At 37.5% G+C, this 16,651-nt stretch overlaps 4 protein-coding genes across 4 annotated transcripts; all 4 read left to right on the forward strand.

The window, feature by feature from the left end:
* The first annotated feature begins 1,107 nt into the window (after positions 1 to 1,107).
* On the forward strand, positions 1,108 to 1,647 carry LOC116134910 (G-type lectin S-receptor-like serine/threonine-protein kinase At4g27290). Its single transcript, XM_031420596.1, has one exon. The coding sequence runs from the start codon at positions 1,108 to 1,110 to the stop codon at positions 1,645 to 1,647; it is 540 nt and encodes a 179-aa protein (XP_031276456.1).
* Positions 1,215 to 4,500, forward strand: LOC116134846 (G-type lectin S-receptor-like serine/threonine-protein kinase At4g27290). The gene is given in 7 exon segments (XM_031420498.1): positions 1,215 to 2,404; positions 2,582 to 2,722; positions 2,806 to 2,924; positions 3,005 to 3,215; positions 3,361 to 3,598; positions 3,684 to 3,834; positions 3,929 to 4,500. Coding segments are annotated over 7 exon segments (2,136 nt in total). The 5' UTR covers positions 1,215 to 1,692; the 3' UTR covers positions 4,493 to 4,500.
* Positions 4,501 to 4,955: 455 nt separating this feature from the next.
* LOC116134842 (G-type lectin S-receptor-like serine/threonine-protein kinase At4g27290) lies at positions 4,956 to 8,607 on the forward strand. The gene is given in 8 exon segments (XM_031420493.1): positions 4,956 to 5,632; positions 5,634 to 6,313; positions 6,473 to 6,607; positions 6,705 to 6,823; positions 6,907 to 7,117; positions 7,243 to 7,480; positions 7,566 to 7,716; positions 7,858 to 8,607. Coding segments are annotated over 8 exon segments (2,448 nt in total). The 5' UTR covers positions 4,956 to 5,030; the 3' UTR covers positions 8,170 to 8,607.
* Positions 8,608 to 13,073: 4,466 nt separating this feature from the next.
* LOC116134843 (G-type lectin S-receptor-like serine/threonine-protein kinase At4g27290) lies at positions 13,074 to 16,377 on the forward strand. Its single transcript, XM_031420494.1, has 7 exons — positions 13,074 to 14,343; positions 14,501 to 14,614; positions 14,723 to 14,877; positions 14,956 to 15,166; positions 15,253 to 15,490; positions 15,562 to 15,712; positions 15,785 to 16,377. The coding sequence occupies exons 1-7, from the start codon at positions 13,092 to 13,094 to the stop codon at positions 16,088 to 16,090; spliced, it is 2,427 nt and encodes an 808-aa protein (XP_031276354.1). The 5' UTR covers positions 13,074 to 13,091; the 3' UTR covers positions 16,091 to 16,377.
* The last annotated feature ends 274 nt before the right edge of the window (positions 16,378 to 16,651 follow it).

Consider the following 16,651-nt stretch of genomic DNA (forward strand, 5'->3'; position numbering starts at 1 on the left):
ATCTATCCCAAATACAATTTCCAGTCAAGCATGTGACAAGATGCATTTGGTGTATCCAAGTAATAATGGGACATTTTCAATAAACGCCTTCCAAAATGATATTTTGTTGTGGAGTATACGACATTTTCCCACCCAAGGTTTGCTGAATCACATATTCTACCCCTAATTTCATAAATTACAATTCCTACCTTTAAATTAACAAAAAAACTGTTTAATCTAACAGTTAAAAAGGTTAAGTGATCATTTCAAAGATAAAAATTTTAAAATAACCATTGACTTCTCAAATTCATCCTATTGAAAAATTTTAAAATAACTCTTGACTTCTCAAATTCACCCCATCGGTGATTTTAGGTCATTTCGGCTTATTCTCGACGCAGTCGACCTCTCCCAACACTACCATTACAATCCCTTCAACCCCCACATCAAAACCTTTAACCTCCCTGAGTGATTGAACCTCCCAATCGTCGATTGCCGCTCTTAGTTTCAGTTGATGTTTCATCCAAATCTGACTTATCCAAATTCTGGTAGGCTCCAACACTGGAAACCACCTTTAACACCACCAATAGCATCATCGGCTTCCCCCCATCAAAATCCCCCACATTGCCAACCGCAATTGCCTGTCGATCGCCATCGCCTCTCCGTTAGGTTTTCTTTTTTTGTTGCACCTTTCTAGCCAAATTCCGGCGAGGTGCAACCAGGTGGAAAAGTTAGAGGTTTTGGTGAGGAGGATAAGAGGATGCTAAAGGTGGTGTTGGGGAGGTCTAATGGTGTCGAAAATCGGAATTAGGCTGGATTTTTGACTTGGTCGGGATCCTCTGGGGGTTATTTGGAAAAAAATTGAGATGCAGAGATTATTTTAAGTGAAAAGTAATGGTGTTAATTTAAGGGTGGGACTATGTAATTTATGAAACGAGGAAACTTGTAGGGAGATTTGCCAAACCTTAGGTGGGAAAATGTCGTTTACTCTACTGAAGACTTTAACGCTACCGACCTACCAGGATTTATGGTTTATGTACTGTGCCAGGCCAATTATGGTGGTGGCAGCAGAACATAGGCGATAAGATTAAGAGATACAGAATTAGAGCTAAAGCTTGAGAAAGTCTATGCATGGCAGGTGGCTGCACAATCCTAATTATTTTCTCTTTTCTGTTTTCTACAGTAACAACCGCCACTACAGTAGACACCATTACCCCTGGCCAATCCATAAGAGATGGTGAGAGTACAGTTGTTTCACGAGGCCAAGCTTTTGAACTTGGTTTTTTCACTCCTGGAAAATCAAGAAACCGATACGTGGGAATTTGGTACAAGAAACTATCTGGAAAAGTATCTGATAGGACTGTTATATGGGTAGCCAACAGAGATATTCCCCTCTCAGATTCCTCTGGAGTTCTAACTATCACTCAAAAAGGATTTCTTGTTCTTCTCAATAGCACAAATGGCACCGTTTGGTCATCAACTGTGTCAAAAATTGCAAACAATCCAGTTGCTGAGCTATTAGAATCAGGAAATCTTGTTGTGAAAGATGCGAAGAAGGATGATAACGAGGATAACTTTTTGTGGCAAAGCTTTGATTATCCAGGTGATAACTTGTTACCGGGTATGAAACTTGGAGTGAACTTGGTTACTGGTCTAAACAGGTACATGTAATCCTGGAGGAGCATAGATGATCCTGCCCATGGCGATTACAAATATATGATAGACCCTCATGGGGTTCCACAACTAGTTCTTACAAAAGGGAATACAATTCAATTTAGAGCAGGTTCATGGAATGGTCTTCGTTGGACGGGCGTTCCTCAACTGAGAGAAAATCCTGTTTATAGATTTGAGTTTGTGTTAAATCAGAATGAAGTGTTTTACAGGTTTAATGTTACTAACAGCTCTGTCCCTTCAAGGATGGTGTTGAGTCCATCAGGTGTTACAGGGCGGTTAACATGGATAGATCGAAGCCAAAGTTGGCAGCCTTTTTCGCGCTTCTCTGGGTTGACACTTGATCAATGTGACAATTATGCATTGTGTGGTGCATATGCTAGTTGCAACATTAATATGAACACTCCATCATGTGAATGTTTGGAAGGATTCAAACCAAAATTTCCAGATGAGTGGAGTAACTTAGATTGGTCTAATGGGTGTGTTCGAAGGACTGAATTGGACTGTAAGAATGGGGATGGCTTTCTGAAGCACAAAGGAGCGAAATTACCCGACACACGTTCGTCTAGAATTAACAAGAACATCAGCCTTTTGGAATGTGAGAAATTGTGTTCTAAGGATTGCTCTTGTACAGCCTATGCAAATTCAGATATCAGAGGAAGTGGTTGTTTGCTCTGGTTTGATGACTTGGTTGATATAAGAGCACTTACTGAGAATCAACAAGACCTCTATGTGCGAATGGCTGCTTCAGAACTAGGTACCATCTCTTTCCCTTTTTGCCTCATCTTTTCACCCTATGTATTTTTTTCAGTTCTTAAAGGGTTTTGAAATATATGGTAGATCTAATTACTTGCAAATTGCAATATTAGGTCCAAACTTAAGTTATTTTTCATTTTCAGGAATATGTTTGAGAATTTTATTTTCAATCTTTCAGCTAGTATTGAAAGGAGAAGACAATCAAGAAAGAAAAAGCTGGTGATCATCATAGTCACATCTATACTTTTAGCCATGGCCATGGGAGTGCTTATCTTAGGATGGATCTTATATTTGAGAAAAAAGAAACTCAAGAATCAAGGTAATTTAGTTCATCAACTAATACAATTTAGGCTATACTATTTCAGTGAAAAACAATAACAGCTGTGAACAAATTGATTTAAGGTAAGGGGAATGAAGAAATGGATTTACCAATATTTGATTGGGCAACCATAGCTAATGCCACTTGCAACTTCTCAAACAATAACAAGTTGGGGGAAGGTGGTTTTGGACCTGTTTACAAGGTGACTTTACTGATATGCAAATAAGGTGTTCTATCTTCATATAAAATAGGATGTTTACTTTTGTGAATGATGTTTTCCAGGGTATATTATTAGAGGGGCAAGAAATTGCAGTTAAAAAGCTTTCCAAAAGTTCTGGACAAGGAAAGGAAGAGTTCAAAAATGAAGTTATTCTGATTGCTAATCTTCAGCACCGAAATCTTGTGAAACTTCTTGGTTGTTGCATTGAAAAAGATGAAAGATTGTTAATTTACGAATACATGTCCAACAAAAGCTTGGACTACTTTATCTTTGGTTTGATCTTCTTCTTCAAATTGATACTCTTTTATATATATACTGTATATATATATTTTTTTTATTCAAAACAGTATAATTCGGTATTCTGTTTTCTGGAATTGAAGTATAGGGTGATAACTAACTTAGATGAGAAACTGTTCAGATGAAAGAAGAAGCAAGTTACTCAATTGGAGCAAGCGAGTCAGCATTATTGGAGGAATTGCCAGAGGGCTTCTTTATCTTCATCAAGACTCTAGACTGAGGATTATACATAGAGATCTCAAAGCTAGTAATGTTTTATTAGATAATGAAATGAACCCAAAAATTTCAGACTTTGGCCTGGCCAGGACATTTGGGGGAGATCAAACTGAGGCAAACACAAACAGAGTAGTTGGAACATAGTAAGTAAGCTTGCATTTGTTTTATAATTCATCTTCCATAATCTATAGCCTCCTTTCTCTTACTCTTTACAATGCGATGTTTCAGTGGTTATATGTCTCCGGAGTATGCAGTAGATGGGCTCTTCTCAGTGAAATCTGACGTCTTCAGCTTTGGTGTTTTAGTACTAGAGATAGTGAGTGGGAAGAGAAACAGAGGATTTCACCATGATGATCACCAGCATAACCTTGTCGGACATGTAAGCTTCAGAATATGAAATCTGATTCTTATAGTTAATGGGAGCTCCTAAAAGTATGGAAATGGAATGTAACTATCATTGTCTTCTGTTTCAGGCATGGAGACTGTGGATAGAAGGAAGACCAGTGGAGCTAATAGAGAAATCTTTAGATGACTCTTGTGCTTTATCTGACTTACTACGATGCATTCATGTCGGTCTGTTATGTGTGCAGCAAGCACCAGAAGACAGGCCAAATATGTCAACTGTGGTTCTAATGTTGAATGGCGAAAGATCATTGCCTCAACCAAAGCAGCCTGGTTTTTTCACAGAAAGGAATGTACCTGGATCAGAGTCTTCGTCAAGTAAAGATAAATCATGTTCAACAAATGAAATCACAATCTCATTGATTGAGCCTCGTTGAAAAAAAAAAAAAACACCATTTCATGAAGAAAGCTCTGGAGTTTCTGGTCAAATCTACAAGCAAACACATTCATCATACATAATTTTACATATGCTGTCATTATACATGTATTGTCCTGATACTTTGTGTTATGTTACATGTGTTGTCTCTTCCTTCAAGTATGCACTCTATATAAGCTTAAGGATCATTGTCAGGGAATTGTTATATATTTGGATTTATGAAGATATTTTACAAACAATCTTACTAAATTTTCGATAATATTATACAGACAGTAAAGTAATTTTCTACTTTCTATTATATATATATTGCTGACTCAATGGCTTTCTATTGGCCTGGTAAAGTGATCCCTGTCAGTAGGGAGTAATGCCCTGAAAACAATCTCAATAGTTGTTACAGTTTATTTCTGATAAAAAAGATTTAAAATGGAAGGAAGAGATGCCTTGAAATAGAGGTAAATTACTAGCTTAATCAAATGATATGAGGAAAATTAATTATTCATTTGTTCTAAACATAGTAGTTAATGACTTAATGCCAGTGCCGTGAAGGGTGACGCTAATTAAGGGATAACCATAATTAAGGTGACAAATTGACAGGTCAAGTCAACTCAAGTAAATTTTTCTGCGACATATTCACTTCACATTTCCTACTCTCTGGAAAAAGTACCTAAGAAAATAATTATAAATACAGTACCAACTACCAAATTTTATCGTGTATACACCTTGCTTGCTGGGCCAACTATGGTGGCCATATAAAACAAGAGATAAAAATTGAGTGAAAGCTTGAGACGAGGAAGTCCATGGAAGGTTTCATGTTGCTAATTATCTGTTCTTTGATAGTTTCTACTGTAACAGTTGCAATTACAACAGACTCCATTACGCTTGGCCAATCTATTAGAGATGGTGAAACAATAGTTTCAGCAGGTGAGGGTTTTGAACTGGGGTTCTTCAGTCCTGGGAAATCGAAGAGCCGGTACGTCGGAATTTGGTACAAGAAAGTGTCAACTAGGACAGTCACATGGGTCGCTAACAGAGATGCTCCAATTTCTGATCACTCAGGAGTTCTAAGTATCACTCAACAAGGAACTCTTGTCCTTCTCAATAGCTCAAACTACACTGTTTGGTCAACTAATGTATCCAGAACTGCGAAGAATCCAATTGCTGTGCTTTTAGAAACAGGAAATCTCGTTGTGAAAGATGGAAATGATGATAATAACCCAGATAGGTTTCTGTGGCAGAGTTTTGATCATCTGTGTGATAACTTATTACCAGGAATGAAACTTGGAGCAAACTTGGTTACTGGGCTAAACAGGTTTCTCTCTTCCTGGAAGAGCTTGGACGATCCCGCTGAAGGCGAATTCAAGTATATGATAGATCCTCGTGGGGTTCCTCAGCTAGTTTTATAAGGGGTCTGTTATTCAATTAAGAGGAGGTTCTTGGAATGGTCTCCGTTGGACGGGAGTTCCTCAACTGAAACCAAATCCAGTTTATACATTTGAGTTTGTGTGGAATGCGAATGAGGCATTTTACAGGTTCAACATCGAAAACAGTTCAGTCCTTTCAAGGATGGTGTTGGACCCCGCAGGTGTTGTTCATCGTCTCACTTGGGTGGAAAGAACCAATCGTTGGGAGTCGTTGTCGCGGTTCAGCGGCGTGACACTTGATCAATGTGAAAAATATGCCTTTTGTGGTGCATATGCTAGTTGTGGCTTTAAAATGAACTCTCCTGTATGTGAATGCTTGGAGGGATTCATACCCAAGTTTCCAGATGAATGGAACTTTTCAGATTGGTCTGATGGGTGTGTTCGAAGGACTAAATTGGGATGCGAGAAAGGGGATGGCTTTTTGAAGCACAAAGCAGTGAAATTGCCAGACACTCGCCACGCATGGGTTGACAAGAACATCAGCCTTTCAGAATGCGAAAAATTGTGCTTAAAAAATTGCTCTTGTACGGCATATGCAACTGCAGATATCAGAGAACGTGGAAGTGGCTGTTTGCTCTGGTTCGATGAACTAATTGATATAAGAGAACTTACTGAGATTGGGCAAGATCTCTACATACGGCTGGCTAGTTCAGAAATAGGTAATTTTCTTTTCCCTTTTCTTCTTTCGAGTAATGGTATTCGATTACAGATAGCAGTTTAGATTGGTTATCTATTAGGTCCAAACTTACTGACTTATTTTGAAGTTACTGTGTTCAATTGCAAGAGTATGTTTGACATCTCAATTTTCAATCCTTCAGCTAATATTGAGAGAAGAAGACAATCAAGAAAGAAAATACTGGTGGCGATAATAGTTTTGTCTATACTATTAGCAACGGGACTGCTTATGCTAGGATGTTTCTTATACAGGCGGAAAAGGAAACTCAGTAATCAAGGTAAATTAGTTCATCAAACATCCTGTTGATTTCATCCAATTCCATTTAGGCTCTATTTCAGGTAACACTAAAAACATCTATGAATTATTTGATACAGGCAACGGGAATGAAGAAACGGATCTACAAATGTTTGATTGGACAACAATAGCTAATGCCACTAGCAACTTTTCAGACAAGAACAAGCTAGGAGAAGGGGGATTCGGACCTGTTTACAAGGTGACATGACAATGTATATGAACTTAAGATATTGTACTTTCATTTAAAATGGGATTTTAACTTCTGTGGATGATGACTTCCAGGGTACATTAATAGAGGGGCAAGAAATTGCAGTTAAAAAGCTTTCTAAATGTTCTGGACAAGGGAAGGAAGAGTTCAAAAATGAAGTAATACTAATTGCTAAACTTCAGCATCGAAATCTAGTAAAACTTCTTGGTTGCTGCACTCAACGAGATGAAAGAATGTTAATTTATGAATACATGCCGAACAAAAGCTTGGACTACTTTATTTTTGGTGAGATGTTATCCAAACTGATACTCTTTTATTTGTAGGTGGTAGTCATATCAGTGTATTCCATATCCTCTTTTTATGAATGTTAAGTTTAGACTGAGGAATAATTTGGATGAGAAACTGTTCAGATGAAACTAAAAGCAAATTACTGGATTGGAGCAAGCGAGTCAGCATTATTGGAGGGATTGCTAGAGGGCTTCTTTATCTTCATCAAGACTCTAGACTGAGGATTATACATAGAGATCTGAAGGCGAGTAATGTTTTATTAGATAATGAAATGAACCCAAAAATTTCAGACTTTGGCCTGGCCAGGACAGTTGGGGGAGATCAAACTGAGGCAAACACAAATAGAGTAGTTGGGACATAGTAAGTATGCTTGCAATTGGTTTGTTATTCATTTTATATCAGCTGCAATCTCCCGTCTTTGACTCTTTAAAATACGATGTTTCAGTGGTTACATGTCTCCTGAGTATGCAGGAGAAGGGCTATTCTCAGTGAAATCTGATGTCTACAGCTTCGGTGTTTTAGTAACAGAGATAGTGAGTGGGAAGAGAAACAGAGGATTTCACCATGGTGATCACCGTCATAACCTTCTTGGACATGTAAGCTTCAAATATAATGTTCACAGTGTCATATATGTATAGAGGATGATTCTGTAATATAATTTGATGTCTAATTCTTATAGCTAACAGAAGCTCCTCAAAGTGTGCAAATAGTGTAATAATCAGTTTTATCCGTTCCAGGCATGGAGACTGTGGATAGAAGGGAGACCGGTGGAACTAATCAATAAATCATTAGACAACTCTTGTGCTTTATCTGAATTACTAAGATGCATCCATGTGGGTCTGCTATGTGTGCAACAAGCACCAGAAGACAGGCCAAGCATGTCGACTGTGGTTCTAATGTTGAGTGGTGAAAGGTCATTGCCTCAACCAAAGCAGCCTGGTTTTTTCACTGAGAGTAAACCACCTTTATCGGAGTCCTCATCAAGCATTAGCAAGGAGATACCATCTTCAACAAATGAAATCACATTCTCTCTGTTAGAGCCTCGTTAAAAAAAGCACTACTTCCCAGATAAAGCTAATGGACTTTCCAGTAAAATCCAAGTAAAACAATGTGGATAACATGCAAGCAAGTAGATTCTCAATTAGATAGGCCACTCTCTTTGTAATAGTAAGCCACAAATAGTGTACTGTATGATAGATGTGTTATCTCTGTTCCCTTCAATTATGAACTGTAGGCTAAGGATTATTAATTGCTCTTTGGAGAAGAGGTACGGATGTTAGTTGTAGTGAGAGCTACATAATTTACTCATAAGCATGCCAAAGGAGACCTTGAGTCTCAAATTGCTTTTCCATACTAGCAGCCTTGCAGGAGAAAGCCAAAAAAGTACACAAAATATAAAAGCTCTCCACATTAAACTTTACATCTATCTTTCCTCTCTGCAAAAGTAAGAAAATTTATCAATGCTGTAATCTAACTTATTTTCTGTACAGGTGATAAGTGTGTTGTGAAATACTATATGTATAGCGTTCTTCTTGGTTCCTAATAATGAATCAAGATAAATCATGCGTATTTCTTTTTTCTCTTTACTATTAGTGGTTTGTATGTGTTTACTGTTTTTAGTTTCCCATTACTCTCTATCTTTCGCATCAAGCTTCCAAGTTGTTTTCTCACGCTGCATTTAAATCCCAGTCCTTGCAGAACGGAACATCTAACTGCACCGATGGCCATGCATGAGTTGAACTTTTCGGTTATTAAATGCGCCACAGGACTAGAGATGAAACAGATGATTCTGAATTCACATCTTTTTTTTTTTTCTTTTCCAACAGTTAAACCGTGTGCGGTTTATGAGGTTAAAATGCATCAGTTGCCCAACTGTGGGGCACAAGCGCATGACGAAAACAGTAAGCAGCCTTCACAAAGATCAGTAACCCAAATACATCTGCGTGACCCATTATTATTAAAATAGTTGACAACTCTAATATGATGGAGTTGATAGTTACAAGTTTTTATGTATGTAGTAGTTCCAAGATGTTCATCAATTTACAATCACCTTAATCCACTAGTTGAAAACACAAAATTCCTTCCCCCCTCAAACATGAGATTAATTGGAGGGTAATATTACATCAACATTGTAATAGTATGAATCAAATGCAGCATATACTATATAGTAGCTGCAGGAGCTAACAGTTTAGATAGAAAACTTGTACCACTGAGGCTGACAGTTACCAAACAATTGAAATTTTGGGCCACCCACATAAAAGATGAGATGTCATAGGATTCTTTTTGTTACCAGCTAGCAATGACGGATCCAGAATTTTTGTCGAGGGATGCCTCTGCGGCTCCGTCATTATTTGCCAAACAGCTAGTGAAAACTTTAAAAAATATAAAATCTTAATAATAAAATAATAATACAATATTAAAACCTTGAGAGAAAAGAATATGCAATAACATAATATTTTCCTACTTAAATAAATCTATGAGAAACAAAATTTTGAGTAAATGTGTTGAGTAAACCTTGAGCAAAACCTTCTTTTAAGATTTTTATTTTTGGCTTTCAAAGATTATAACATAAATTTTCATAATTTTGATCAGACCTAGCCTAATTAAGCTAAAGTCAACCAAAACTTAAATTAAGTCAACGTTGCATTGACTTTTAATATTAATTAATGAAAAAAAAGAATTTTCTTGGTATAAATATAGATAATAACTTAAATTTCTTTAATAATTTTGAGCAGCTAAATAGTGACGTTTGAAATATAGGAAAGTGGTTGGTAAAAGGTGAAGAATAATGTCCTTTAAAATATAATCAGGTTTTAATTTGAGAAAGCAGATTCATTCTTAGACACAAAATACAAAATAAACCTATAAGATTACTTTTTTCCCCCCTCAAATTAGAATAAAAAACATCAAAAAAAAAAAAAAAAGATTCAATCATAAAATAAACTAAATTGAAATGAACAATACACATACTTAAAATTGATAAAATAGAAAACGGAGCTAATTATGATACCTTGAATAGTGAAAATTTAATAATTTCAGTTTTTAAAAGTTTTAAGAGCGAATAACATGAGAAAGAGAGAGTGAGAGAAAGATCCATTTGTTTAATTATTTTTCACTATCCTACTAATACTATTTTCAAAATACACCGTTTGTTTCCCTATTCTGAAAATACTATTATATTTTATTTAACTTTTTAAATCCCTTAAGTTATATTAACTAAAAACACCCTGAAAAAAAGTTTAAAAATTGACAAAAAAACCCTCACCCAACCACATTTGCCAGATTCCGGCCACCACCATCGGAAGGTGGTCGGAATCCGGTATATGGCACACTACGGTTGGATCTGGCGGTATGTGGCCGATCTACCATTACCGATGGATCTAGCCCTTGACGCAGATCTTTGGCCGTAGCTAGTCTTCAATGACGGTCATATCTGGCCTTCGTTGACGACTAAACACGGCCGATCTGGTCGTCAACGGTTAAATCTGGCCATAGATGACATTTTCAACCAGATCTAAGGTGGATCTAGTTAAAAAGGCCATCTCGACGCACGACTGGCTAGATCCAGCGGTTGTGCACCGTATGCCAATTTCGGCAGATTTTGGCATGTGGCGGCCGGAATCTCAACTGTATGTGGTGGGGGTGTTTTTCATTTTACAAAATTTTATATATTGGGGTATTAAGTTAAATTAGCAAACCTAGGAGATTATTTTTGGTTAATTTTTAAATTCATCTCGTAATAATCACCCAACTTACTTACCAATAATATTTTAAAAATACTACTCAAAATAATAAAACAAACACAACCATTTTTGGGAATAAAAACATAAAAAACAAGTAGAGCTGTGAAAAAAGAGTGGAGAGAGTTTTAAACTTTTAATATGATTTGAGTTTGGAATATATATGTTAACAAGTTTTTCGTAGACTTAGATATATGTATAGCAATTTTTTTTTTTTTTTTTCAAAATCTGACAGTAAGGCTGGGTATATATATTAACAATAATACTACGGACACTGAAAAAATTGCACTGAAATTTTGTACCGGCCCACGTGTAACGCGCGACTGAATTTTTTTACACATTTTTTTAGTGAACGGCCGTCCATCACATTTGGACGGCGTTCACTCACATGGGCCCGTCCATATATATGGACGGGCGTCCATACACAAGGGACGAGAGTCCCCATTAAAGGACGCCCGTCCAATTAAAATACAATAAAAAATTTGTAAACATTAGGGACGGCCGTCCATAATGCCGTCCATCCATTATGGACGGCCGTCCACAAATAATGGACTCCGTCCTTCACCTAAATATAAAAAAAAAAAAAAAAAAAATGGGACAGCCGTCCATAAATTTTGGACGGCCGTCCCTTACGTTTGGATGGGCGTCCATTAGGAATGGACGCCAGTCCCTTACGTTTGGATGGGCGTCCATTCCTAATGGACGCCCGTCATACTTTTAAAAAAGAAAAAAACATTAAGCCTTTCTTCTTCGTCCTCTTTTCGTCATCAATATATAAGACTTTTCTGGAAATGATCTTTCTATTCACTCTAAGAGCAGGCAAGAGTCTAGTAGGTTGAAAAAAATAAATCATCTCCTCGAAGATCTTCAAAGTATATGGTAGCTAGTCTCCCTTTGTCTCGCAGTTGTTCACAAGGTTCTTGGATTGCTATGAGTTTCATTGTATATCACTCATATATCCTGTGTGCTTTTTGTTTTATCTAAATTAAATGAGATATGCTTTCCCTCTGTTAAAGTTTTTTGGTGTGCAGCTAGTGGCAGGCCAACACTCAATCTTGAAAGGCGGTAGATCATGAGGGACGTCCTCTTGCTATTACCATAGCTGACGCGTTGTGCCACCGGAGTTCTCCTTGGAACTGGAGGGACACCCCACCTGGAAATGGCTGCTGCTCGTTCTTTCTTGAAGATGAAGACGCAGCAGTGGCTGCTGTAACGGCTGTATGGCAGCAGCCACTGCAGCCACTGAAACAGCAGCGTGGAGCTGCGCATTCTGGGCTCTGCAGATGAAACAGTAGCGCGTTTCAGGAGAATAAGAAAGAAGAAAGCAGAGCCCAGAAACAACGAGTGAGGTGGTTCCGGCGAAGGTGGAAGGGCTGTTGAGAAGATAGTTGGGGGGGGGGGGGGGGGGGGGGCAAGTGAAACATGCTATGGCTGTTCTTTTTTATTTGTAAAAGCAAAGTAAGGGACGACGTCCCCAATTTTTTTTTTTTTTTTTTTATATTTGGGTGAAGGACGGGCGTCCATTATTTGTGGACGTCCGTCCAAAATTAATGGACGCCTGTCCATAATGGATGAACAGCCGTCCCTAATGTTTTACAAATTTTTTAATTATATTTTAATTAGGGACGGGCGTCCTTTAAATGGGGACGCCCTTCCATTGTGTATGGACGCCCGTCCATATAATATGGACGGGCGTCCATGTGAGTGAACGGCCGTCCAAATGTGATGGACGGCCGTTCACTAGAAAAAAATTGTAAAAAAATTCAAACGCATATTACATGTAGGCCGATACAAAATTTCGGTGTAATTTTTTCGGTGTCCGTAGTGTTATTGATATACTAATTAACAATTTTTTTGTAGCTGTACATTAATAAATTTTTATTATTTTTTGATCTGAGGGGCTAAATCCGCCCCTGCCAGCAAGTGTCAACTGATCCTGACTTGTGTTAGTTGGCGATGGTTGACTCTGTCAACTGATGAACTGTGGAATTTTGACACCGACAATCGATTCAGACTATTCAAATCAATGGGCAAACAAAAATAGGCAAGAAATGAACCACGTAGTACACATATAAATTGAACTATAACTTTTCCACCTAACAACTAACAAGTTGGGCAATCAGAGATGTTTTGCTTTCAAAGGAGAAATGGACTGCTATTATCTTTAACTACATAAAAGGGTAGCACATTGAGGACAAAAAGCAACAGCCAATCTGTCCAAAGTTTCAAAAATGTTTCTTGTGTATTATTTTTTGTTCTTTGTTTTTGGAGCTTCTAATGCACTAGATACAATAGCACCAAATCAGTCCATCAAAGATGGTCAGACTCTAGTTTCCGCCAGAGGAATCTTTGAACTGGGATTTTTCAACCCAGGTAACTCATCAAAGCGTTACTTGGGAATATGGTACAAGAAAGATACTCAGACAGTTGCATGGGTGGCCAACAGAGTAACTTCACTCTCTGATCTGTCAGGAATTCTAAATGTCACTGATCAAGGGAATCTTGTACTACTAGATGGAAAAGATAGAGTGATTTGGTCATCAAATATATCTGGATCAATGAGATATCCTGTTTTACAGCTCTTAGATTCAGGAAATCTTGTTGTGAAAGATAGAAACGATAGCCATCCAGAGAACTTTTTGTGGCAGAGTTTTGACCATCCTTGTGACACCTTACTACCAGGGATGAAGCTCGGAAGGAACTTCAAAACTAGAATGGATAGGTTCCTTTCGTCCTGGAAAAGCACAGAAGATCCTGCTCCAGGCCAATTTTCTGTGTGGATTGATTCAAATGGATTTCCACAACTAGTTCTCAGGGAAGGAGCAGCCATCCAGTATAGAGCTGGCTCGTGGAATGGCGTTGGTTTTACCGGGACTCCTGCGCTGAAACCAAACGATCCTGTATGTGATTTTAAATTTGTACTGAATGAGAATGAGGTCTATTATAAGTGTGACCCCACGAATTCCTTAGTTTCAAGGTTATGGGTAAATCAAACAGGTAGTATTGAGCGCTTAATACTAAGCTCTCAAAGAAAAACTTGGTTGCATGCCTATTCTGCCCCAGTTGATCAGTGTGACAATTATTCTTTGTGTGGTGCAAATGCTCGATGTGAAACAAACAGCAGCCGTGTATGTTCTTGCCTGGAAGGATTTGTACCAAAATCACCAGAAGGTTGGAGCTTGTCAAATTGGACTGAAGGGTGTGTCAGAAGAGGGAGTCCATTAGATTGTAAAAATGGGAATGAATTTAAGATTTATGCTGGATTCAAGTTGCCAGACACTTCTAATTCCTGGTTCAATACAAGCATGAGCGTTGAGGAATGTAGGGAAATGTGTTTGAGAAACTGTTCTTGCACTGCCTCTGCTAATTCTGATATCAGCAAAAAAAGTGGCTGCTTGCTTTGGTTTGGTGACCTGGTGGATATGAGATTACGCACTGATGTTCAGCAAGATCTCTTCATAAGGATGGTCAATTCAGAACAAGGTAATTTTAGAAGTGTTTACTTTTCATTTTGAAAGAAAACTATATTTATCATATAAAACATTTGATGAAGGCACATAAAAGCAGTAGATAATGAAAGAAAATAGGGATACTGCTCCAACGCATAGATACGTCTGCTAACTTTGCTTTTGATTTTCAGATCGAACGGATAAAAGCAGAGAGGTGGGAATCATAGTTGGCTCTGTAGGATTGATGGCAATCCTTATGGTAGGATTGATATTGTTTATCAGGAAGAAGAAACTCAAAAAGCAAGGTAAACTCATTACCTGTCTAATTAAACAATAACAGACATCATCAGGAATTTGTTAACTTAATCCCTTAATTTTCCTCTGCTAAAAAGAAAACTTTCATATAATTTTAGGAATGTTGAACAGCAACTACAAAAAATATAAAACTGGAGATGGGAAAGAAGATATGGAGTTATGGGTATTTGATATTGCCAGTATAGCAAAAGCGACAGACAACTTCTCAAGCAATAACAAGCTGGGACAAGGTGGTTTTGGACCAGTATACAAGGTAACTTTACAACATTCTTCCAGGATACAAGATTTGTATTCGGCTTATAAATCAACTAATTTTGAGTGATGATTCCAGGGTACATTACAGGAGGGGCAAGAGATTGCAGTTAAAAGGCTGTCAAAAAGTTCGGGACAAGGAATCGAAGAGTTCAAAAACGAAGTTACATTGATTGCAAAACTTCAACACAGAAATCTTGTAAAGCTTCTCGGTTGTTGCATCCAGGAAGACGAAAACATGTTAATCTATGAATACATGCCTAACAAAAGCTTGGACTTCTTTATCTTTGGTTTGAAATCTAAAAACTCATCTTTATTTTGATTTGTGATCAATCAAAGATATATCATTTTACTGACATGATGAGAGTTTGACCAGATCAAACAAGAAGCAAATTACTCGATTGGTTGAAGCGCATCCACATTATCGGTGGAATTGCTAGAGGAATGCTCTATCTTCATCAAGACTCTAGAATGAGGATTATACATAGGGACCTCAAAGCCAGCAATGTGTTATTAGATAATGACATGAACCCCAAAATTTCTGACTTTGGCATGGCCAGAATATTTGGGGGAGACGAAATTGAGGCCAATACAAATAAAGTAGTTGGAACATAGTAAGTACAACTACTATTGTTTTCTTCTTTACTCTCTTCAGCTTGTGACCTGTGCCAATGTCATTTTACAGTGGCTACATGTCTCCAGAGTATGCAATTGACGGGGTTTTCTCGATGAAATCTGACGTATTTAGCTTTGGAGTTTTAGTCCTAGAGATTGTTAGTGGGAAGAAAAACAGAGGATTTTCCCATCCAGATCACTACCATAATCTTCTTGGACATGTAAGAGTAGAACTCAACAATTTATTTAATTATTCTGAAACAAATATTTCATTTTACTTTAATTTTTTCCAGGCATGGATACTTTGGAAAGAGGAAAGGCGACTGGAACTAGCTGTGGACACATTAGGTGAGTCTCGCCCGCCACCTGAGGTGTTGAGATACATTCATGTGGGTTTGTTATGCGTGCAACAACGACCAGAAGACAGGCCAAGCATGTCATCTGTGGTTCTAATGTTGGGAAGTGAGTGTTCATTGCCTGACCCAAAGCAACCTGGGTTTTTTTCAGAAAGAAATCTGTTTGAACCTGAGTCTTCATCAGGCAACACTCACTCATGTACCACAAATGAACTCACTCTTTCTACTTTGGAGGCAAGGTAAAACATCACCAATTGTCATAAAAATTTGTCTTAAGAGTCCTTACATATCCAAATAACCTGTTACATGGTTATTAAACTAGTCTGTTGTAAAATATGTTTGTTTGTAAAACTTTTATTATACCGTAATTGTTTGTTGTTACAAGTGTTTGCTTTAGAAGATAAAAAGGTTGGCGATGAATTTCAAGTCTATCTCAGTAGTTAAAGATTTCAAGTCATCAAGATGAGATGAAGACAAACGGATTTATTTTATAATATTAAAAATACGCTGATACCCTGAAGTAAGAGTCAAACCCAACCTGTAATTATTAGTGTGTCCTCGCACTTGTATTCTTACATCCAAACATAAGAATGTGTAGAAGAAACATTATTCCTACAAGTAATCGTACGATATTTCTTACCACAACTCATATACAAAACGAATACTAATCCTAAGGGAATGACCACGCAATTAGGTTCCAAAAACACTCATAAACACAAACATGTATAACGCCTAAGCAAGTAAAGAGCATAGACATATTGTAAAACCAATAAAAATTGATTTACAATTCAATCTTACAAATTT

This window comes from Pistacia vera, unplaced genomic scaffold, assembly GCF_008641045.1.
Source record: "Pistacia vera cultivar Batoury unplaced genomic scaffold, PisVer_v2 Contig292, whole genome shotgun sequence".
NCBI classification, from domain to species: Eukaryota; Viridiplantae; Streptophyta; class Magnoliopsida; order Sapindales; family Anacardiaceae; genus Pistacia; species Pistacia vera.